The sequence below is a fragment of the Dipodomys merriami genome, unplaced genomic scaffold (genome assembly GCF_024711535.1).
Source record: "Dipodomys merriami isolate MVZ:Mamm:240054 unplaced genomic scaffold, mDipMer1.0.p SCAF_4, whole genome shotgun sequence".
In the NCBI taxonomy this organism is placed as follows: Eukaryota; Metazoa; Chordata; class Mammalia; order Rodentia; family Heteromyidae; genus Dipodomys; species Dipodomys merriami.
Genome location: NW_027205603.1, coordinates 67,077,002 through 67,102,582, shown reverse-complemented (window position 1 = coordinate 67,102,582; position 25,581 = coordinate 67,077,002). Strand labels below are relative to the sequence as shown.

At 35.6% G+C, this 25,581-nt stretch overlaps 1 protein-coding gene across 1 annotated transcript in view; it reads right to left on the bottom strand.

Annotated features, from left to right (window-relative positions):
* Positions 1-365: 365 nt before the first annotated feature.
* Positions 366-25,581, bottom strand: part of Dcaf13 (DDB1 and CUL4 associated factor 13) — a 32,184-nt gene continuing 6,968 nt past the window's right edge. Inside the window, exons 2-11 of the mRNA XM_069991191.1 lie at positions 21,025-21,224; positions 20,175-20,282; positions 17,578-17,667; positions 16,233-16,388; positions 13,247-13,324; positions 10,922-11,004; positions 6,984-7,148; positions 3,391-3,526; positions 1,906-2,069; positions 366-546 (exon numbers count right to left, since the gene is read on the bottom strand). Coding sequence (XP_069847292.1) covers positions 459-546; positions 1,906-2,069; positions 3,391-3,526; positions 6,984-7,148; positions 10,922-11,004; positions 13,247-13,324; positions 16,233-16,388; positions 17,578-17,667; positions 20,175-20,282; positions 21,025-21,224 — 1,268 coding nt within the window. The 3' untranslated portion in view covers positions 366-458. The remainder of the gene's footprint in view (positions 547-1,905; positions 2,070-3,390; positions 3,527-6,983; positions 7,149-10,921; positions 11,005-13,246; positions 13,325-16,232; positions 16,389-17,577; positions 17,668-20,174; positions 20,283-21,024; positions 21,225-25,581) is intronic.

The window sequence follows — 25,581 nt, the reverse complement described above, 5'->3', positions numbered from 1 at the left end:
CTCAAAACCATGCTTCCATTTCTCATTTAGGCTTGAATTACAGAAAATTGCTCTGTTTTTAGCAGTCAGGTTTTGCTGTGTTTAAGACACTGAGACATCACTATGGAAACGGCAGGTTGTAGCAGGAGGTAGGGCGTATGACTCAGCAGGTGGCACTTCTCATGGCAGCAAGGCCAAATGCCCCAACAAGACAAACATCATAGCATGTTATTTGTTGTCTCACTTTTAAGGAGGCACACATTGAAAATCCATAACAATTCACTGAATTGAGATGCAATTAGGTTTTGTACTGGTCAAAACATGGCAAGCAGTAGAAGTGAAGATCAGTATAAAAACAAGAAAAAGTACATAGAATGGAAATGTTAACTATTAAACTAAAGTCAATACTTTTATTTATAGAGCTCTCAAGTAAATAGAAACAAATAATTCCATATCAGGATTGGTAGGACTACCAACTACTATTTCACAACTGCAACTACATGCTTTTCTCTCTCTGACACAATTGGCACAGATCCAGGTTTGCTGTGTTTACGACGATTCACTTCCCTAGAAATAAACAAAAGGCACAAATTAGTAAGTTAACGTCAAATCATCTTAATCTAAGAAAATTTTCTGAAAGAATGTTATAAAGTATTTTCTTTCTCTAGAAAAGCAACCACTGGAGAAAAATTTCTCAGTGCAAATAGGTAACTGCTAACTAAAATTCAACTTCAGCTATGTAATTTGATTGTCCTTTACTGTGTCAAAAACAAAAACACCAGTTACTATAATATATAAAAATGATTCAATTCCAACCCAAAGACAGCCAACAATAGTCAAGCTTGCTAGCTGGGCTCAATGGGGTGCATTTTGAGTTCTACCTATTTGAAAGGCCAAAGAGGGAGTTTAAGACTAACCTTTGAGACTTCATCTTAAAAAAAAAAGCCAGTGGCTTACATCTGTAATCCTAGCTACTCAGGAGGCTAAGATCTGAGGTTCCTGGCTTAAAGCTAGCCTGGGCAGAAAAGACTGTGACACTTTTAGCCTCCAATTAAACACCCAAAAAGGTGGAAGTAGAGCTGCGGCTCAAGTGGTAGAGCACTAGTCTAGAGTACAAAAGCTCAAAGATAGCACCTAGACCCTGAGTTGAAGCCCTAGAACTGGCACATGCACACAAAAAATTTTTTGAGATCTTAAATATTATGATAAAGCATATTAAAAATTTGTACATGTTATATATTACGTATTGCTCATTTCATATATGTGGGGGGGGGGGCTCTTTAGATAGGGTCTCATTATGGAGCCCGAGCTGGCTTTGAACTCATAATCCTCCTGCTCCAGCTTCCCATGTGCTGGGGTAACAGGCAGGCACAACCACATCTGGTTTCTTTGAATGCTTTCACTTGGGAAATACATAGTATCTCATATTATAGCTATACTAGAAATCGTTCTTAAACACCTATTCGTAATAGTTAAAATATGAATTTCTGATTTGTTTTCATTTCTCTTTTCTCATACTCTTAGATGATTATTGCCTTCCCCATTATTGAGAAAAAGAAAAGCACAGAGGTCTTTAAAAATATCTCTAAGGTAGGGGCTGGGGAGGTGACTCAGTGGTAGAGTGCTTGCCTTGCATGCCTGAGGCCCTGGGTTCAATTCCTCAGCACCACATAAGCAAAAAGAAAAAAGCCGGAAGTGGCGCTGTGGCTCAAGTGGTAGAGCACTAGTCTTGAGCTAGCTGAAGAGCTGAGGTACAGCGCCCAGGCTCGGAGTTCAGGCCCCATGACCGGACCCCCCCCCCCAAAAAAAAATCTCTAAGGTATAACCGCATATAAACTACTCTCTTGAAAGGCATTTTAATTACGGTGAGATGAGAGGGGAAAGTCAGAAGAAGATACTGAGATAGTTAAATACTTCCACACATACTTTCGTCGACGAGCCTCCTTCATAATACGTTGCTCCTGGATCTGGCTATAGATAGATTTTGGTAGATGTCTATGACGAGCAATTCGTTTTACATGAGGATGATACTGAAATTTCTCCTTCAGCTTCTGGTTATAATCATTGGCTGCTTTTTCTCTCTTTGTAAGCTGGGGGAAAAAACATTTTTGAGTCATAATGAATAGTATATTCTTTCTTTTGCTGCAGTTCAACAACACCATGAAGTAACCTTCTCCCTAAGGAAAAAATTACTTCTAAGATATGCAACCAAATTTCTGGTATATTCATGCCCTTTACAAATTAAGTAATGAATTTCCTTTTAGGTAGCACATGCACAGTATAGATAGATGCCACCAAATGGGACAAAGCCATGTTGAAAGAGTAGGGGTATGTGCACCACTGAGGTACAACTTCCTGAGGCATAAATCTATTTCTTTGTAAAATAACTATATAAACAGAAAAGAAAATTTCTTGATACATTTTGTTTAAAAAATGTTAAGGTTGATACAAATGAGAATATTTAACAATGTACTAAAACCTATGGGGCTGGGAAGGTGGCTCAGTGGTAGAGCGCTTGCCTTGCATGCCTGAGGCCCTGGGTTCAATTCCTCAGCACCACATAAGCAAAAAAGAAAAAAGCCAGAAGTGGCACTGTGGCTCAAGTGGTAGAGCGCTAGCCTTGAGCTGAAGAGCTGAGGGACAGCACCCAGGCCCAGAGTTCAAGCCCCATGACCGGACCCAAAAAACAAACAAACAAACAATGTACTAAAACCTAGATATAATGTAATATTTAATACTCATTAAACTTAAAACAACTGTCCTTAATAACTGTTTATTAGCCTTGATTTTCCTACTGAGGCTAATTAAAAAATAACTTACACTTAACCTTTTCTTTCTTAAACTTAACAGTTGTTTCTGATATAAACTGTATGACTCTGTTTGAAAACATAGAACATTTTAGAAAAAGAAAATAAAAATCAACCATAATCTCACAGCCCAGTGGTAGCTAGCCAGTATTATTTGCTATATTTCACTAAATTTTTTGAAAGTCTGATTTTTCCTGTCTTCCCTTTTTATTTAAGTGTTTCAGTTTCTTGTTGATAAGACCTCTCAGGGGCTTTCAGCCTTTGATCTACTTAATTATCATTCCTTTAGCAGATGAGAAATGTTCTACATTCTAAGCTTCAAGACCCTACATTATGTTTCTTTACCAAAGGAAAACACACAGAACCAAGAAGACTCAAATATTAACAAACACCTGAATTAACAAAGGCACTGTGAGGTGTCCATGACATGAAAAAATAATCAATAGAGCCATGTTAGTCAATAGAGCCTTGTTGCTTTGTTGCTGACTTTTGTCATGCTGCTGTCAATGTGATCAAAGTATCAAGGCAATTCAAATAAATATTATAATATCCAACAAAGTCAGAAATTAGCTTTATAGTAATTACAGAAAATGAGATTTCTTACCACACCCAATTTTTCAGAAGCATTAGCTTTCCACAAACGAATGTTCATTTCATCAGATCCACACATGATATACTTGCTGTCAGAAGTCCACTTTACACAGATAACATGTTGCATTCGCTTTGTGTGATAGATTTCCCTATAGAAGAGGAATGAAGCTCAACACTTGGGAATTATGGTATAGGTTTTCTGCAACTCCTTCCTATCAAATATTAGGATACCAGTTTTGAGTCCTGGAGGACTATAAAAAGAAAATTCAAATTCATTCCAATGTATTGTGTTTTTTTTTCTTTTGAACTGAACTCAACTAATAAGGTTCCATGCTAAGTGCCAGAGAATTAAAAGAAAATTCCTGCCCAAGAGAACATATAACCCAATAAAAGAAACAAATCAGATGTACAAAAAAAAATCACAAATAATTGATGGTATAAAACACAAATAGCATACAATTTTCAAGCTAGAGTAACATTGTAAAATGACTTGCTCTTAAGAAGCCCTTATCAACCCCAATTCAGTTCAGGTCACCAATCAGATTTATTTTGTTGTTTTTTCTACTGGAAAAGAGGGGAAATAAAAAGAGAAATAAGAAGAGAAGAGAAGAAAGAGAAGAGAAGAGAAGAGAAGAGAAGAGAAGAGAAGAGAAGAGAAGAGAAGAGAAGAGAAGAGAAGAGAAGAGAAGAGAAGAGAAAGAGAAGAGAAGAGAAAGAGAAAGAGAAAGAGAAAGAGAAGAGAAGAGAAGAGAAGAGAAGAGAAGAGAAGAGAAGAGAAGAGAAGAGAAGAGGAGAGAGAAAAAGAAGAGATAACTCATTGTAGAGGCTGAGGTGGTAGAGCAGTAGCCAATGAAAGCGACAGATATCAAGTTTGAGTCCCAATCTTGGAAGGAAGGAAGGATTGGAGGGAGGGAAGGAGGGAGGGAGGGAGAGAGGGGGGGAGGGAGGAAGCAAGGAAGGAAGGAAGAAAGGAAGGAAGGAAGGAAGGAAGGAAGGAGGGAAGGAAGGAGGGAAGGAAATTAAAGAAGATGAAGGCAATGAATCAAAGATCACATCTGATATGCTGAATCTGATGACTGACTTTCCTCTCCCCTTTGGGCAAATTATTTGGAAAGTTTAATTGAAGTGAGAGTTGATTTACATGTGTGAAAAGGGAAGGCTACAAAAGTGTTAAGTTGAGGTAAGAATCATTTAATAATTGGAGATGTCAAATATCATACCTATTTAAAAGGGTTGTGAAACATGCTAAGTGAATTCACAGAAGATACTATATTGGGAAGTGTTAAGAAGAACTTTAAAAGGCAAGTAAAGGTAACGTCAGACAAAATAAAGCAAAACTTGTGGGAAAATGCAGGCTTTGTGAAAGGTTCAATAAATTATGTACAATTAAAGAAAAATCATAGAGGACAGCCAAATCAGGTATAATTCACATCTACTATATTATCCCTAATCTGTACAGCTTCTGTTTCAAATACTAACATAAGAAACTTATGGGGAGAATGGTTTGAAAGGAAAAGCATACTAAGATGAAAGCTGGATGAGACAGTGCTTTTTTCTTCATGTCAATGTTCTACTTTTCTAATATTCAGGTCCTATTATCTCTTACTTTCTTAAAATTCTTCCTACTCAGGTTCCTAAAGCAATGTAATGAGGTTTTAAATAAATGAAAATTCAGCCAGGCTTCAATAACCATTAATAATATCTAGTCAAATCCAACAGTTTATCATTTAACCATGTTAGAATCCTCCTTAGTGATAAACTATGCAGAATTCTTACATATGATAGATTTATAAAGCTAACTACAAGTTATAGTACCAGGGGATGAACATTTTTTAAATATAAAATTCTTTATGCATAGATCAAAATAAACTAGTTTTTCTATTTGAAGATTATTGATTTATTTTTTGCTCAGGAAATATTGAAATTATAGTAGAAACAAATTCCAAACCTGATGGCAGGTTAGTTTTAAATTTTTTACTCAAAATTTATTTATTTACTTTTTTTGGGGTCAGTTGTGGAGCAGGAACTCTGGGCCCAGGCGCTGTCCCTCAGCTCTTCAGCTCAAGGCTAGCACTCTACCACTTGAGCTACAGCGCCACTTACATTTTTTTCTGCTTATGTGCTGCTAAGAAATCGAACCTAGGGCCTCATGCATGCAAGGCAAGCACTCTACCACTCAGCCAACTTCCCAGTCCCTCAAAATTTATTTTTAAAATATACTTTGACCATTTTAAGATCTTTCAAGAAAAAGAATTTTCAAGATGTAGACAGTCATAGCATTGCCATCACAAATTTCTGGATGACTGCAATGATAAGAAATGGGAGCAGACCTTGGAAATGATCTGCAATTAGTTTTCAAGCAGATGAAGGGAATACTATCAATAACTAAACAAAACAGGGAACTACAAAATTCTCCAAATACCATCAGAAAATTTTCTAGCTGGACTTGAATTTAGTGGTCCATATTGGGTTTGGAATAATTCAGCCTGAACTCAACTGCTGGGTTCTTTCTTGAATCATAGGAAGTATATGTAGGCCACTTGTAAGGAATTATGAAAATGTGTGTGAAAGGGCTTTGTAAAGCATTGTACACTATACAAGGGCCGTATGTGATACAGGAATTAGGTCTTATAGTAAATTAGTACAAAGACTGAGGAGTACAGCTCAGCAGTAATTTCCTTTCATGTGTTAGGCCCTGGGTTCAATCTCCAGCACTGCATAAAAAATAATGAAATCAGACAGTAAAGCAAAAAATGAAGTTCAAGAATACTCTTAAAATACCAGTTTCTATAAACTACTTCAATATAAAAATATAATATAGATGTACACATAATGTGTTATATTTAGTAACACCTAATAGGTAGCAGAAAGCCAAGCTACACAAAACAACCCAAATCTTTTTTTTTTTCCCCTGCCAATCCTAGAGCTTGAACTTAGGGCCTGGGTGCTGTCCCTTAGCTTCTTTGTGCTCAAGGCTAGCAGTCTACCACTTGAGCCACTATGCTACTTCCGGCTTTCTCTAAGTAGTTTAATGGAGATCAAGAGTCTCACAGACTTTCTTGCCTGGGATGGCTTGGAACTGTGGTCCTCAGATCTTAGCCTCCTTAATAGCTAGGATTACAGGCGTGAGCCTGTCAACTCAAATCTTAAAGACCTAGAATTATTCTCAATGTGTTTATGGAACTCAACACACAAATGTCACTAAGCTGAGTGATCAAATTGTTTGCTTTTATAAAGTGGAGAGGAGGACAAGGGCCTCAACAATTTATTTTCTTTCATTTTTGCACTAGTACAATTTGAATGGGTGAAAACCAGTATCAAGCAGTATGTATTAAGTGCTCATAAATCGAATTAAGACAAAACTTACTTATTCAAATTCTTCATTATCAAATTAAAATTTCTATAAATCTACTGATAATATAAAGGTAATAGTTTATTTAACAAAAGAAACTTCTTGATAAGCTAATTCTCTGCCCATAGATAATATGATATAAACAGATACTCTAGTCATGACTCCTGGATGTATACACATACGCAGGCACCCTTTCAGAAAAGATAAATGATGATGAGGTCAAACAAACAAGTGGCTTACTGGTAGTCACCTACCTGCTTCGACTTTTGTCGACAGGAAAGATTCGAATAGATTTATCAAAACTAGCAGAAACAAACTCTTTCCCAGTGGGAGAGTAGTCCACATCAAGCACTGCAGATACGTGATCTAAGTGGACCATAACTGGAGTGTTCAGTGCACGCATATCAAATGTATATAAGCTGTAAAAGAATTGTTCAATGTTTCATCCAAATTTCTAGAAAGAAGTCATAAATAGTACTAAAAGACAATAGTAAAAATAAGGCCCACCAGCTAAACAATGCACATCTAAACACACAAGTCAATTCTGTACATAGCAAGTAAAGAACAAGAAAATAATAGCAACAATTTTTATTTCTCTTTAATATTATGCCTACAAACATACAAATACACTTCCCTCTTTATGTTAAGTTTCACTATTGAAAATTTGGGAAACAAGTACACATAGTACAAAATTACCTTTACCCCCACTTTTCAGAGAGAAAATTAACAACAGAAATTTAAAAATCTTTTCACTATGGTATTTAAACATATTTTTTGAATAAAATTGAGATGATACTGCATAAAACTTTGTGGTGATAATCCCCAAGCACATTATGACCATTTACCCATATCATTAAATACTTTTTGGGAAGATTTTAATGCCTACAAATTTGAATGAGTTAAAATAATTACTTTCCCTATTTTTGATAAGTAGTATTTTCTTATTATAAATTATGCTTAAATGAAATCTTGATCTTTAGAATTCAAGTTTTAATTGGATGTGATATGATTTAATCAAGTCAGGACAAATTCCTATAAGGAGAAATACACATTTAAAAAACTGGCAAGGTGCCAAATGACTTGAACATGGCTTTTCAAAAAGTATGCCAAAATTAAGAAACTGACTTGTTAAGTTTGGGGATTTAAAAATTCTTAATCAACACCTAAAAGAATAGTACACAAATAAGTCAACATAGAGAATGGCTTAGAGAAACAGAGCATTTTGAGAGCAAGCTGTCTCTGAACTTGCTACATGGGACCATATAACCTCATACTTGAAATCTTCCTGTAATGCCAAGTGCTGGCATTACAAATGCCTCTGAACTACTCCTAACCCAAACTTCCTTTCTTACAAATCATAAAACAGTAACGGAAACTTGTTCAACCACTTTGGAAAGCAGTATGGAGGTTCCTCAAAAGACTTCACATAGATCTCCCCTATGATCCAGCAATCCCACTTTTGGGCATTTACCCAAATGTTTACAAACAAGACCACACTAAAGCTACCAGCACAACTATGTTTATTGCAGCATTATTTACCATAGCTAAGATATGGAACCAACCCAGATGCCCCTCAGTAGATGAATGGATCAAGAAAATGTGGTATATATACACAATGGAATTCTATGCCTCCATCAGAAAGAATGACATTTCCCCATTTGTTAGGAAATGGAAAGGTTTGGAAAAAATTATATTAAGTGAAGTAAGCCAGGCCCAAAGAAGCATAGGTCCCATGGTTTCCCTTATTTGCAATATCTAGTATAGGTATGAGTCAAGCGGAAAAGGTCAGATAATGTGATGTTAGGAAAATGAACCCTTAACTATGTATTTTAATGTTTTCGTTTCTTTCATGCATGTGTTTCTAACGCATTTATAAGATTATTTCTTTGTTGCTTTGTATGTCCCTCCCCCACAGTGTAACCCCCGCTTTCACTATATTTGATGTCAGTATAACATGTGGAGGAGATGGGGACAAACAAGTCGTTTAAGGATTCAGGTGGACCTGTTGCAACAATGAGAAGTACAAAATGTCATGTCAAAACCAGCTTTACAATGTCTGTGTGGGGGGGGGGGGAGGGGGGTATAATTGGGTGGGGGGAGGGGGGTAAAATTGGGTGGGGGGAGGGGGGAGGCGGGGAAGGGAAGTGAAGGGTAAACAAAGGAGGAGGCTGCAATGCTTGGTAAGAAATGTATGCATTATCCTGCCCATGTAATTGTAGCCCCTCTGTACAGTATGTTCTCAAATAAAATAAAATACAATTTAAAAAAAAGAAAAAAAAAAACAGTAACGGAGTTAGTCTGAATGACTCCCCAAACCTTCTCAAGTAATTACTGATTGGTATAAACTTGACCTTAGGTTTCTACTTCAGAAAGATCAGAATACTTTAAAGGAAATAAAAGAAAACATTTACAAATACAGAAAAGATATGCCACAACAAGATTGTATGTGTGCACATGTGCATGCTAGTTATTGGGGCTTGAACTAAGGAGCTAGCACTTGGTAGGCAGGCAGTCTATCAGCTGAAACTCACCTCCATCCCTTTTTACTTTCATGAGGTTTTGAATGGATCTTAAGTTTATGCTTGGGAGAGCCTGAATGATGATCCTCCTATTTATAAATTCTTAGAAGATAGGATGATAGATGTCTGCTACCATGCCCAGCTATTGGTTGAGATAGGATTTCACTGACATTTTGCCCATCTAGCCGGGAACTGAGATCGCTTTTATCACTGCCTCAAAAGTAGCTGGGATTATAGGAATAGGCTATAGTATACAGGTAAGATCATTTTTAAGGTAAGGACAACTATGGGACAATCGAACAGTTCTTAAAATGGATATATATACTTTGTATTTTAGATGCCATATTAGGTACCATATATAATTCTTCCTAAAGCAAGAAATGAGAAATAACAAATCTGAAAAAGATGATTGATAAAGCATCTGATAACAAAGTACAGTATTAACTCCTTTATGTTATTGTCTTTCATTGGAACAATGGCATTTGGTTTCAAAACACAGAAAAAGGCAAAAAAGGGTTTCAATTAATGTGGTTAGCTGTTGCTAAGGAGAGTCCAACTATGTTTCTTTTTAATGTAGAAAGTCATGTGATCATTTCAGTTTAAATATCATGTAATAAATCATATTTATGAGCTAGAATTATACAGAATTTTTGTTGTTGTTGTTCCGGTCGTGGGGCCTGAACTCTGGGCCTGGGCGCTGTCCCTCAGCTCTTCAGCCCAAGGCTAGCACTCTACCACTTGAGCCACAGCGCCACTTCCGGCTTTTTTTCTTATGTGGTGCTGAGGAATCGAACCCAGGGCCTCAAGCATGCAAGGCAAGTGCTCTACCACTGAGCCACCTTCCCAGCCCCAATTATACAGAATTTTATGTTTATGTTTTCAGAATTATACAGAACAGAAAATTTAAGTATAGAAGACCTAAAGGTCTCTGTGTCAGTTATCCTAAAAAATTAGATAACATAAAAGTCTACCAAACCTTACAATATAAAGATGAAATAAGATAAAAAAAAAGTTCAGTGCTTCAACAAGCATTAAGCCATTCTATAAAGAACCATAATCACATCTAGGTCAAGAGTAGAAGGCTGCTAAGTCAAGTTTACACACAGAATAATATATTTCCATTTATTAAGCTAAAAATTTTAAACTTATTTCCATTTGCTTATTGATATAATCCTGACAGCTCATAGCATGACTAAGAAAATATCAATTACCCAAAGAATTATAAATATCCATAAGCAGATAACACTGTTTTCATTAAAACATATATTGTTATCATCATTATTTATGCAGCTTATATGAGTATTACACAACTTCTGAGAGGTCAGATAGTAAACATGTTGGCCAAATGGGCCATATGGTCTTTCACAACTATTTGACTCAGGCTTTATACTCTTAACAGCCATAACTAGTATATAAATATATTGCAATAAAACAAAAATCTCTAATAGGCAGCAGAGAGAATCTGGTCCACTTTTACTTGTCTGTTGAAATCTGAGAAAATTTCCAGAATCTTTTCCAACCTGAGAAACTACTTTTAGCACAACAAATGTCAAGAGTTTTGTAACTTGTAAGAGAAAGTATACTTACCTAGTAAAAACTGTACTGTACTAGTATAACTTATTCAATTGAGCTGTTTCTGATAGAAATACAAGTTTTAAAAGACAGATACTTACTTGTAATCTTCATTTGCTGCAGTAAAAATGAAAGCTTCCATAGGATTCCAACAGATTGTATTCGTTCTCATATCTAAGATAACCTGAGAAAGGAAGCATAAGCTATCCTGTTACGATGTAGTTCATTATCTCTAAAACTCATTCCTTTTCTCACTGATTTAAGCAATTATTTAATACACCTTTCATGTGCACAGCAATCAACTGAGAGCAGTGGGAAAAGAAATCAATTAATAACTATTTCAAGAACACAGGCAAGAGTAAATATGAAAAAGAGAAATATAGTATACCTAGTGCCTGGATTTTAAACAACATAGTTTAAACAAGAAAATAAGATATACATAAGAAAACCTAAGACATAGTAATAGATGCTAGTATTAAACTGGGGAAAAAATAATGGTGAATTTAGGGTCAGAGTACAGAAAAATGTTTCAAAAGACAAGCATGATTTGAGCTAGCCTATGAAGACCAGCAATTTACAATGTTTCTCCATACACTACTATTTGCAGTTTTGAGATGAGTCATCTTTGTTGTGTGTAACTATCTACTGTAGCATGGTTAGCTCTCACACACCTCCCTACCAACTGCTCTTTTCACACTTCCAAAACTACACTGTTCTTTAAGGGGAGTGTAACCCCTGACTGAGAACTACTATATTTAGGAAAGAAAAGAGGGAAGAAACATTAGCAGTCTAAAGACAGAACAAACTAAGCAGAACAAAAAAATAAAACAAAATAAAGTAGTTGTATCTATAAACCTTCATGTGACAAACTCCAATTAAATGTTTCCGTACTTACTGAAACAGACAACTGAGTGGGTTACTTTAGGGTAGAAGATTCTAAAATCCAGTTATTTTCTTTACTCTAAAACTCACGTGACACAGACTAGGGGCATAAGTGAGAGTTCTTACCTAGAAAGAAGTAAGGCCCTGAGTTTAATAAATACTGTAACTAAATAAATGGAAAAAAAAGTGATGGAATACCATTAAAAATTGAGAAGGGAGGGGAGAGCTTACCACTTAGTAAACTAGAATTTCATGTTGGTATTGAGCTAAAACACATCGTGCGTGCCCACGCGCGTGCGTGCGTGCATGTATTGTGTGTGTGTGTGTAAAAGTACTAGGGCTTGAACTCATGGCCTCAGCTTCACTCAGCTATTTTGCTAACGGATGGCATTTTAAAATGACTTTTTGCTGGTTAACTGGGGACTAGAGTCTCAGACTTAATCTCAGCTTTCTAAATAGGATTATAGGTGTGAGCTACTAGCACCTGGCTATAGGTAGCATGCATTAGTCTTACCAACATGCTACAAGATAGTATTTAATGTCACCATTTTGCAAGAGAACATAGATGAAATTACTACCTTTATGTTTAACATTTTAACTTTATGTTTAAAGTTCTTATCAAATAAATAAGTAAAATTATTAAGGAAATACTTTGGAATATTGTAGTTATTTCAAATTTCAATAAATGTCCTTTAACACCCTGAGTTTACTACGTTATAAAAATGGTTTAGGAAAAAAAAAACAACAGTACTGAAAGTATTCATTCTTTCCTTTCTCCCTCATCAACTCACCTCTCCACTCTTTCCTGATGCTAGAGATCAAACCTAGTGTATTATATATACTAGACAAGAGCTCTACCACTGAGCTACAAGCTCAGCTGCATTTCTTTTACATATGGACTATCACAATGGGCTCATGCACGTGAATGATACCTAGCACTTCTTGTGCTCTCATAATTCTACTAGCACTACTCTGAACTTTATACACTTAAAATAGTATTGTTCTGTTTACCTACAGACAGTATTTCTCTAGCTCTTGAAAGTCGTCTTAAGGTTATATTAGCCTTGATATCTTAGTCTTGGGATGATCATCTTAGAATCAACAAGATTATCATCTTCAATGAAAGGCTTGTCTAAACAAAGTGTCATTAATAAATACCAGTATGTAACTAAACAAAGATGGTTAAATGAACCAGTTCTAACTTTCTAGAACAAAATAGTGTATATGTCATAGATTAGTGATAGTACTTAAAATATTATTACACCATTAAGTAATGGAATGGAGTGCCTTTCAGTTAATAACTTTCAATTCAACAAGTACTAATTAGATACCAAAATTTGCTGGTATTATGGAAGACACAAATATAAGGGTCTCCAACATGCAATGCAGAACTAAGAAATGCCACTACATAATTCTGGGTAAAAGATCATCTCCAAAAAAATTAATAAAATTTCAGAATAGTGAAAATCACTTGCTCCATATTTTCAGTTATTCAATTTATAGAAGACTACTTTAATATTGTATAAAGCAAAACTGAAACTTACCTTTTTCAGAGGAGTAGCTTGCCTCATATCATATAGTACTATATTCCTGTCAGAAGCACAACTTCCCAAGAGAAATGTCTAAAAATAATATAGTAACTGCCAGTTAAAAGCAGGAATTGAACTGATGCATATCGAGTTTATTTGGTATATAAATGATTTAATTATCCTGAATATTTATGTTAAAACACCAAATTATATGTTTCATGAAGAGATAATAAATCATCCATAATCTGAGCAAACCGAGTCTATTATTTTTATTGTTACATGTACGAACATTAGATATTAATGATGAGAGAGTACAGGTAACATTTATTCTAATTTATAATAGAACATATTTTACATATTATTCTCCATCTTAAGATTTGTTTACTGTTTTTCATTATTATATAACAGTTGAAACAATACTTTCCTATATTAAACTCTTGTAACTACTGCCATAACGTGATATTACTAAACCAGAACACGAATAATTCTATGCCTTTTGATATTTAGGGCTAATGATTCTCAGAGTTGTGCCGATAGACAATGCAATGTGGGAATGTGCCCATTTTACTGCAAAATAAGATAAGTTTATGCCAGCATAAGGTAATGCCACTTTACTGTTACTTCCTCTTTAAAGTATAGCAAGAACAAGAAACATTATTTACTAACTCCTACACTGTCTACTCAGTTAAAATAAAACATCATAAATCTACTGTTATAACCATGAACTCTCCTCAGCCCTTTCTAAAAGCCTCCTACTTCAATTGCTGACTCTGAGTCCTCCCCTAGTAATCTCCCTCTGCCTTTCTCAGCTTATCCTTGTATCACCTCAGGTTATGATCAAGTTCCATTTCTAAAAACAAAGACTTTGATTTGAGCAAAGGAAAAGATTCTACCTAGACAGCTTAGTTGAAAAGTCAACTTTTAAATTGTAAATAGTGGCAGCACTAAGCATAATCTTGTGACTTTATCAAGATTTTAAGTTTTGATATTTTCATGGAATATTATTAATGATTAGAAAAGACAATATATTCTATTGATTTATAGCCACCTGCCCTTTCCATTAAGTTTAATACAGGCTGAGACATGCACACCATTCACTTTTACCACTAATTCAGTTCACAAGGTTTTAAAAACAATATGCTCACAGACAGACAAAAGAGCTATTATACAGACAAGTATGGAAAACATGGTCACTAAGTCATGACTAATAATTAATTATGTCAGTTCTTTTGACATGAGTGGTCACCAAAACAGAGATGCAACAGATTCTGTCTCAAAAAAGTATTATTATCTGTCTTGGCTCATTATTTTTTATAATAATATAACTATCTCTAATTTAGGCAACACTTCAAAAAATGTCTATACAATATTTACATTCAAAACAAACCTCTAAAGGTACACTGAGAAATACAATTAATCTCATATAAAATAGATTAACAACTACATAGAAGATTGCTTGCTACTAGAAAACCCTGTTTCTACCTAGTTTCCCATCAAGATGGGCATGAAAAAGTTCTTACAAATTACCTGTATTTGTAGCCTGCTTCTACTCAGTGTGACCATGTCCCTGCTCTGCAAAGATGGCTTGTCCCTCTAGACCATACCTTACTTCTACAACCAAGGACAACAGGGAAGGAAAATAGATAAAGAGGTAAAGAAGACAAAATAGATACTTTATAGACTAGAGATCAGTAAACTTTTCTCATAAAAAGGCATTCTCTTGTGGGCCTTATGAATGCTATAAGCCAAAGCAAACAGATGATATGTAAGCAAGAGGACCTCTGTATGTTCTTTCTAGTAAGACTTTATTAAAAGCAAAATCAAACAACAATAAAAAAAAAAAAAAACAAGCAAGCCAACAGACAGGCAGCAGGCCACATTTGGCTCACAGACTGTAACTTGCCAACCCCTTCTCTAGCCTCCCGCAAGAGAGAATATATATATAGGAACATGCTGGTGGGAGGAAGATTATCCTCTTGGCTGTCTGCGTCTTAGCTAAACCTCAAGGCCAAGCTTACAGAATACTGCTGCATCTCATGTTCTAATACATCACATGAGCAATCTCTACATACTGTTTAACATAATCTTTCTTCTTTTTACCAATTTGGGTCATTTAGGGTATGAAACTTTCACATCAGGATTTTCTCTTATAGCACCTAACATGGTAACCTCTGATAACTTCTAAAATCAGCTTATACACGCAGCAATCTCCCTTTCTTTCTGAAGGAAAGAGCATTTCTAATGTCTTCTGCACAATGAGGACCATCTATTTCTATCTACTTAGAGAAAGCTCACATAAAGGTCAAGAGTCCAAGGGAACTAATTTAGCAGGCCAAGTTCCATTCCTAAATTCACACATGAACTGATCAAATGTAGTGGCTAATCTGCAGGTCTTTCCTTATGATAGGAAGGAAGTAGGAATTACAATTCAGACTTCTGAGAAAACAAGGATATAACTTATTATCATGCAATCCAACAATGATCATGGTTATATGCTAGTACACTTATGACTTATAGAAACAGTACACTTATGGAAACAGAGCAAACAGCACTCAAAAATGTTCTTCCTTCTGAACTCCAAGAGCTAAGAATAATTAACATATTCCTGAAAGTTTAATGCTATAAGCTGTGTAGCATGAGTATAAAAGCATAAGTAAAAGTCCAAAATACTGAGCATAAATGCATGCCTACGCTTGTGAGGCTGAGGCAGAAAGACTGTCAGTTCAACACTAGTCTTGGCAACATAGTAAATTTGAGGTCAGCTTGTACTACATAGTTAGACACTCTATAAAACAAACAAACAAACAAACAAACACAATGAAAGTCCAGTATTTGCTTGGATTCTACTGCCACTCATACCCCTCCCTCGATGCTTAACATTGATATCTAGGACTAAAATGCAGACAAACATTTGGTAAATTACTTTAATCACACATTCAAACAAAGCTAAAATCAAACAATAAGCAAACAGAAAGAACAACATTTTTTAAGAGGACATTACCTCAATTGGGTTAAATTTAACACTATTTATGCTGTCAAATCCCCAAGTCATTGAACATATAGGATTGGCTCTTTGCTCATCCCAAATTTCTACTTGCTGTCCACATGTGGCAAATGCAGGATCTTTCCAGTGATGATCAATTCCAGTGTATACTGTCTTTAAAATCAAAGAGGTTGTTATAGATAGGTCTCTTCACTACTTCAAATCTACAGAATAGTATTTTAAATATATTTATTTATATTCATTTTTTTAAGGAAACACTTGATCACAAAGTCTTCGTTGAAGTGTTTCCTTAATGAAGAAAAACAAATCAAAAGACAAGATATTTTATAGGGAGCGGGGGAGAAGTTGTGGAGGTGGGGAGGAAAGGGATGGTAGGAGAACAACAAAGGAGGGGATAACTGCTCGATAGGAAATGTACTCAATACCTTACTCATGTAACTGTAACCCCTCTGTACAGTACCTTTACAATAAAAAAAATATTTAAAAAAATAATGCTGTAGAAGACTATTTAAAAAAAGGTATTTTTATAAAAATGCAACCCAATTTGTTTTAGGAAATCTTAGCTTATTTGGTATCACTTAGAAATTATTTCTATTTCATACTTATATTATCCATACTAATACTATTCCCCTCCAAAGCCCTTTAAGAATATTTAGAATTTCTTGACATTTGAAGCAGAATCTAAGTTTATACTAACTATACTGCTGAAATAAAGTGATTTTGTGTGTGTGTGTGTGTGTGTGTGTGTGTGTGCATGCCAGTAATGAGGTGATTTTTAAAATGTATATATTTTAAAGATTAAATCTAATTTTAGGATTCTGTTAAAATAAATATTAGAATTCTGCTTAACATAAAAATATAAGTATTATTAAATATGGGAAGGTCAGTTATTTAGAATTATACTTAAGCTGTAAGAAAATCATTGATTTGCAAAAAAATTAGTACGTGCAAATAATACTTACAGAAAGAGCACATATTATTACTACATTTCTTCATTTCCTTCATCTAAGATCTATGATGGTATAAATCAGGAGAAGGTGAAGCATGTCTTTCCTAACTTTTACCTTTCAAATTTTCCCCAAGGTCTTCCTATAAGAAGTATTTCACTGTATATTCCAACTAAAAAGAGGAATCAAACCCTACTATAGTGAATACCAAAGAACTGTTGAACTTCTTTAGCTTCAAAGACCTCAAACTGTATTAAATGTGGTTTAAAATAAGTCAATTATTAAAGACTAAAGCCTCTCAGTTCATCTTATAATTTTCCTTCTTGGAAATCATAAGTGAAATAATACAAGAGAAGAATTTTAATAAGCAAGTATAAATTAGTTTGTTTTTGTACCTTTCCTAATATTGTATGCAATGGCTCTTCTTCTTCTCCATAGCCTGGTCCATCCATTTTCCACTGCTTCACAGTTCTGTCATCACCGACCTAGATATATTTATGTTTGTTTTATTTTAATAAACAATAGTTATAAATTAAAAGTTATCAACACATACAACAAATTAAAAGCACCTTGTCAAAAAAAATACCATGTACTTCCAGTACTATATTTGCTATAGATTACATTTGTTACACCCTACCTTATTATGGCAAAGATTTGTGACAAACAAATCAAGTATATAAAATTAAAAATAAAACAGTATGAGTAAAACAAAAAATAAAAGAATGGGAGAAAAATTAGGTTGCAAAATGAACAAAACATACATATAGTGATAAGATGGCACTTCAAATTAGGGAGAAATAGAGATTACAATAAAATGGTATTGGGAAATCAGGTAAGTCATTTAAAAAGTTTGAGCCAGTTGTAATGGTATACATCTAATCTCAGTAGATATCCATTCAGGAGGTTGAGGCAGGAATTTGAATGGCTCAGTTTGAATGGCTCAGACTGCTGTAAAACAATAGGATTTCCTTTTTTGGAAAAGGTTTAACAGTATATTCCATTGTGTGTATATATGTCACATTTTCTTTTTTATCCTTTTTTTAAAAAATAGAACTGGGATTTGAATTTAAGGCCTTGTGCTTGCTAGACAGGCACTCTACCACTGCAGCCATGCCAATCCCTTTTTTGCTTCTAGTTATCTTTTAGATAGAGTCTTGCAGTTGTTGTTTGCCGAGGGCTAACATGGTCCATAATCCTACCTATTCTTCCCTCATACCTGGGATTATCAATGTGTGCGACTTTGCCCAGCTTGTTTGTTGAGATGGAGATCTCACTAACTTTTTTGCCCAAGATAGCTTCAAACAATAATTCTCTTAATCTTTACCGCACAAGTAGCTGGGATTACAATGTAAGCCTAGACATTACACCTATACCACATATTCTTTATCTATTTATCTGTGGATGGACACTTTCAATTGTGAATAATGCTTCAAATCAGCCTTTAGCATAAATTAGCATAAAAAGAATAGGCTGAGAATATCACTCGTGGTAGACCACTTGCTAGATTGTGCAAAGCCCTGGGTTTAATTGCCAGTATCACAAAAATGATGATGAAGAGGAGAAAGAGAAGGAGGTGGAAGCGGAGGAGGAGAAAACATACAATAAATACTCTAGCTAGAATATTAATCAATATGTTCAGAGGAGTAACAAAATAAAGAGACTGGAAACAGTTTTGTTATCAGCTCCAGCCTGCCACTTAATGTCTTCTACATATAGTAATACAATGTTGTACTGCTTGTTCATATCCACAGGTTTTATTTACTTCTTCCTATTGATGCCATACTTATGAATTCAGTAATTAATCTTAGTGTTGGTGATGCCAGTATTAATTCTGACTTCCCTCCTAAGATCCAGACCTGCCACTATAAAGGTTGATAAGACATCTTCATTCAGTATGTTGGCAGTACAAGGCCTCACACTATACTCCTCCTTCTTCTCCTCCAAACTTACATATACTCCCCCTTTTCTGCAATAGGAATTACCATAATCCTAGGTTCCTCTCAGTTGTCAAGCCTCCAAAATGTTACTAAATTCAAACACCACTTTCTACTCTTCCCATGGTAGACTCTAATGCCTACCAAGACCACTGAATCAGCTTCCAATATGATCATTCAAATTAATCACTTCATTGTACAACCTTCAATCTGTTGCTCACCTGTCATAAAACTTTCAAAAAATTTAGGCCAGTATTCATACATCAAGGTTCATGGCTACATTTTTCACAATAGCTAAAACAAATGTACATCAATGAATAAATACACAAAATGTGAGCTATTCATATTAGTGTATTCAACCTAAAAAAGGAAGGAAATTCTAATATGTTATAATATGAATAACCTCATTATGCTACCTAGAATACATTTTTTACTACACACACATAGCCAACTACACACAAAATTGTTTTTGATCAACTTCTATGAGGCACTCAGAGGAGTAAAACTCATAGAAACAGAAAATAGAATAGTGGTTCCCAGGGGCTGAAAACAAGAAAAAATGGGGAGTTATTGCTTCATGGATGTAGTTTCAGTATGGTAAACTGAAGCTGTTCTAGAGATAGATAGTGATGATGGTAGCCCAATGGTGTGAACATACTACTGAACTATGACTTTAAAACTGTTAAAACGGCAAACTATGCTATGTGTATTTTACCTCTTCACATACACTTTCAATAATCCCTTACTGTAAGAGAAAGTACAAATTGTTCATCTTAGTGATGAAAATTCTCCACAGTAAGTCAAAACTACCATTTTAACCTCACTCTCATAACCACTTCTCAGTGTTCAGTATTATATTAGTTCAATGACGTTAAGTACTTATTTAAGAAGGTAAATATGTACAAGGCTGGATTATATAAAGAAAACTATGATTTTTCAAGGTTAATTGCACTATGAAACTCCAAAAGGGCTTTGAAACAAACATGAAAATAATTTATTCAATTAAATCATTCTTATACACGTTAAAAAGACTTACATGACTTAAGTCTTATACTTACAGTAAAAAATGAAGTACCACAAAATCGAGTACATATTCCTCGTACAAAACCTTCATGTGCTTGAATGGTACGGATACATTTTCGCTTAGTTAGGTTCCAAATTTTAACCTATGATAAAGTATACCAGAAAGCTTTAGTGAACCAAATGTCAACTGTTCAGGCACAGAAGTACTACATTTGAAGAAAGATTCAACACTGAAAAGGCTATAAATCTCTGGCAGCTAATACCAAAATCCTTTGAGTAAATAATGTAATACAAAGAAATATATCAACAAGCTGAAAATTCAATCTGTCAATTCTAGTTTCAAAACCTTTTTACCTTATCAGATTAGGGTAAGTTTTGAATCACTAATAGCATTCATTAATATCAACATTATTAATAACCATTAACATCTTCTGTGAAAAACTATACATTTATTATAAACACAATTTTATTTGTCAAATTGAACCTTAAACTATTGCATTTATAATTTCTCAGGACTAAATAAACTACTAAATGTATTATTTCAAACAGAATTTACTCTTTTTTTAAAAAAAAATGTATTTTCTTTCTTTCTTTCTTTTTTTTTTTTGTCAGTCATGGGGCCTGAATTCTGTCCCTCAGCTCTTCAGCTCAAGGTTAGCGCCCTACCATTTGAGCCTCAGCACCACTTCCGGCTTTTTTCTGCTTATATGGTGCTGAGGAATTGAACACAGGGCCTTATGCATGCTAGGCAAGAACTCTACCACTGAGCCAACTTCGCAGCCCCAGAATTTACTCTTGAGAATTACACTACAACCAAAGTAAAATTTATAGCTAAGTAAAAATTAAAGGCAAAGTACAATACAAAAGGTTTAAAATGATACTTGCCTCTCCATCACAAGCCCCAGAAAGGACAGTAGACAAGCTCTTTGGATGCTTTGCCAAGCAATTGACTCCATCTCGATGACCATCCAAGGAAGCAAGAAACGGTTTTGCAAACACACGTTCCAGTTTTGTAGCATTTAAAGCTCTTATGTATTCTCTTGAGACCTCAAAAGGATGTAAGGTAGGATCATAGTTCCTTGGAACTGAAATAAGAATGATCTCTCTTAATAAAACACTAATTCACATTTAATATTTCCTGTGGAAGACTTCAGCTGATCCTTAATATATTTCAATAAGCCTGTAATAAGGGACTCTGTTTTATGCTTAGCACATTAACAAAAATTAGGAAAGGTTTATTCACAGTTTTTCCAAAACTAAAAGAAAATACATCTTGCAAAATACTTGAGTACACCTGTGATCACACACATACACTTTGTTTTTCCTTCTATATATCTTATTCCATTGCAGCTGAGTTGTAACTTTTGACACACTATTCAGTCGCATGGCACAAAGTACAATACCAATGTTTGCTTAACTCTTTTAGCTGCTTGTGGATCAAGGAACATTATTAATCTCTGGTATTAAACACTGTAATGCTAGACATACATGATGATGATTATATTATGTGCTACTAGGTCATTTAATCTCTATTCATTTAATCTCTAACCCTCTGAGTTAGGATCGAATGCTATTTCCTACTTTATAGATTAGGAAACTGAGGCACAGAAAGAAAGGTAAAGTAACTTGCCTATGGAGTGATAGAGCCAGGATCCAATGTGGTCTGGCTCCATGACCCACATTCTTAACTACTCTGCCAAATATGTTGTCTTAGTTAATAATAACAATTAGGGAAAAATAACCCTAAATCCACACATCTAGGCACAGTGACACCCCCTCGTTAACTTAGGTACAGGAGAACCACAAGCAGGAGGAATAAAGACAAGGCTGGCTGGGGGCATAAAGCAAGACCATACATCAAGAACAGCCAACAGACACATGAAGAAATGCTCAACTTCCCTAGCCATAAAAGAAATGCAAATCAAAACAACACTGAGATTCCACCTCACCCCATTTAGAATGGCTATAATCAAGAAATCTAGTAACAATAGATGCTGGAGGGGATGTGGCCAAAAGGGAACCCTACTGAACTGTTGGTGGGAGTGTAAACTTGATCAACCACTTTGGAAAGCAGTATGGAGGGTCCTCAAAAGACTACACATAGAGTTCCCCTATGACCCAGCAATCCCATTTCTGGGCATTTACCCAAATGATCACAAACAAGGTCATACTAAAGCTACCAGCACAACTATGTTTACTGCAGCATTATTTACCATAGCTAAGATATGGAACCAACCCAGATGCCCCTCAGTAGATGAATGGATCAAGAAATGTGGTGTATATCTATAATGGAATTCTATGTCTCCATCAGAAAGAATGACATTTCCCCATTTGTAAGGAAATGGAAAGACTTGGAAAAAAATCATATTAAGTGAAGTAAGACAGACCCAAAGAAATCTAAGTCCCATGGTTTCCCTTATTTGCAATAATTAGTATACATTTAGAATAATCTTATCAGATGAGCAGAAAAGCTAAAAGCTATGTACATATTATCATAAGATAATGCTAAGTGAAATGAACCTCAAGATATGGATAAAAGAGGTTTTTCTTTGTAGTTGATTTTAATGTACTATGTGATTTGTGTGTGTTTCTTTTTTTTTTTTTTTGTCGGTCATGGGGCTTGAACTCCAGGCCTGGGCGCTGTCCCTCAGCTCTTCAGCTCAAGGCGAGCGCTCTACCACTTGAGCTACAGCGCCACTTCCGGTTTTCTGGTGGTTTATTGGAGATAGGAGTCTCATGGTCTCTCCTGCCCGGGCTGGCTTTGAACCGCGATCCTCAGATCTCAGCCTCCTGAGTAGCTAGGATTACAGGCGTGAGCCACCAGCACCCGGCTTGTGTGTGTTTCTTTTTGTATGTTCTTCCCCGCTATGGTATATCCCCTGTCGTCACTGTATTTGATTTTGGTACCCTGCATCTTGTATATACATTTATCTAATTTGGGGAGGAGAAGGGGAATAACAAAATGCTGAAACAAGGACACAGGATGACCCATTGCAACAATGATACTCACAAGACACTATGTTGGAAATGAACTTTACAACTTGGGTGGGGGGAGTAAAAGAGGTGGGGGAGGAAAGGGATAGTAGGAGAAAAACAAATGAGGGAGTAACAATGCTCAACAAGAAATGTACTCATTACCTTACTCATGTAACTGTAACCCTTCTGTACAGCATCCTTACAATAAAATAAAATTTAAATTTTTTTTTTTTTTTTTTTTTTTGTCGGTCATGGGGCTTGAACTCCAGGCCTGGGCGCTGTCCCTCAGCTCTTCAGCTCAAGGCGAGCGCTCTACCACTTGAGCTACAGCGCCACTTCCGGTTTTCTGGTGGTTTATTGGAGATAGGAGTCTCATGGTCTCTCCTGCCCGGGCTGGCTTTGAACCTAGATCCTCAGATCTCAGCCTCCTGAGTAGCTAGGACTACAGGCGTGAGCCACCAGCGCCCGGCTAAAATTTAAATTTTTTAAAAAAGCTTTTGACCTTTTCTGCTTGTCTTAGACTTATACTAGTTATTGCAAATAAGGGAAACCCAGGGGACCTAGGTTTCTTTGGGTCTGCCTTACTTCACTTAATATGATTTTTTCCAAGTCTTTCCATTTCATTTCCTAACAAATGCGGAAATGTCATTCGTTCTGATGGAGGCATAGAATTCTATTGTGTATATATACCACATTTTCTTGATCCATTCATCTACTGAAGGGCATCTGGGTTGGTTCCATATCTTAGCTATGGTAAATAATGCTGCAGTAAACATAGTTGTGCTGGTAGCTTTAGTATGACCTTGTTTGTGATCATTTGGGTAAATGCCCAGAAGTGGGATTGCTGGGTCATAGGGGAACTTTATGTGTAGTATTTTGAGGACCCTCCATACTGCTTTCCAAAGTGGTTGAACAAGTTTACACTCCCACCAACAGTTCAGTAGGGTTGCCTTCTGTCCACATCCCCTCCAGCATCTGTTGTTATTAGATTTCTTGATTATAGCCATTCTAAATGGAGTGAGGTGGAATCTCAATGTTGTTTTGATCTGCATTTCTTTTATGGCTAGAGAAGTTGAGAATTTCTTCATGTGTCTATTGGCCACTCTTTTTTCCTTTTCAGAGAAAAGATGATGTTAAGAGAAATGAACCCCAAGATAGGGACACAACTGTTTTCTTTCTTGCTATTGTTTTTAATGTATTTAAAATATACTATGAGATTTTTTTTTGCTTCTTTTGTATATGCTTCCCCCACAGTATAACCCCTGTTTTCACTGTATTTGATGTCAGTGCCTTGCATCTTGTATGTACATTTTTCTAATTTGGGGAGGGGAAGGGAAATAACAAAATGCTGAAATAAGGATACAAGTTGTAACAATGAGATGTACAAGACACTATGTTGAAAATTAACTTTACAACTTGGGGGGGGGGAGGGAGGAGTTGGGAAAGTGGGGAAGGAAAGGATGGTAGGGGATAAACAAAGGAGGAGGTAACAACTCTCAATAGGAAATGTACTCATTACCCTACTCATGTAACTGTAACCCCTCTGCACATTATTTTCACAATAAAACAATTTAAAAATGCATTCATTACCTTATTCACGTAAACTGTAACCCCCATGTACAGCATCTTTGCAATAAAATAAAAATTTTTAAAAACCAGCAAAGGTAAAAAGGTGCTAAAGGTGTGTCTCAAGTGGTTCAGCATGTCCCTTCCAAGGACAAGGCCCTGAGTTCAATGCCTACTACAACCAACCAACAAAGAAAACACCTTAATGTGTAAAAGTAAATTAACATTCTTACCCCTGACTTCACCCTATTATCTCTACTTTCTAATTTACTGTTAATAATGCATTTCACAGGCAATAAAACTTACACTTGATTATGTTATGAATTCCATCTTCTGTATTCCCTAATACCAACTCAAAGTCCTACTCATCTTCTTTGAAGAATTTAAGTATGTATGTATGTATGTATTTATTTTTGCCAGTCATGGGGCTGGAACTCAGGGCCTGGGCACTGTCCCTGAGCTTCATTTGCTCAAGGCTAGCACTCTATCACTTGAGCCACAGCACCTCTTCTTGTCTTTTCTGTTTATGTGGTACTGAAGAATGGAACCCTGGGCTTCATGTATGCTAGGCAAGCACTCTACCACTAAGCTACATTCCAGCCCATCTTTGAAATATTTATTCATTCTTCCTTCTTCCCTATATCTAACATCTTAATGTGGATCCTTATTACCTTCCCCTTGGAATACTACAGTACCTCCCTACTTGATTTGATAGAAGTTTGCATTATCATTGGATTAATAATACTAAAACTACAATATTCCTAGGCTCACACTTTTAATTTTATTTTTATTTTTTGGCCAGTTGTGGGGCCTGAACTCTGGGCCTGTGTGCTGCCCCTCAGCTCTTCAGCTAAAGTGCTCTACCACTTGAGCCACAGCGCCAATTCTGGCCTTTTCTGC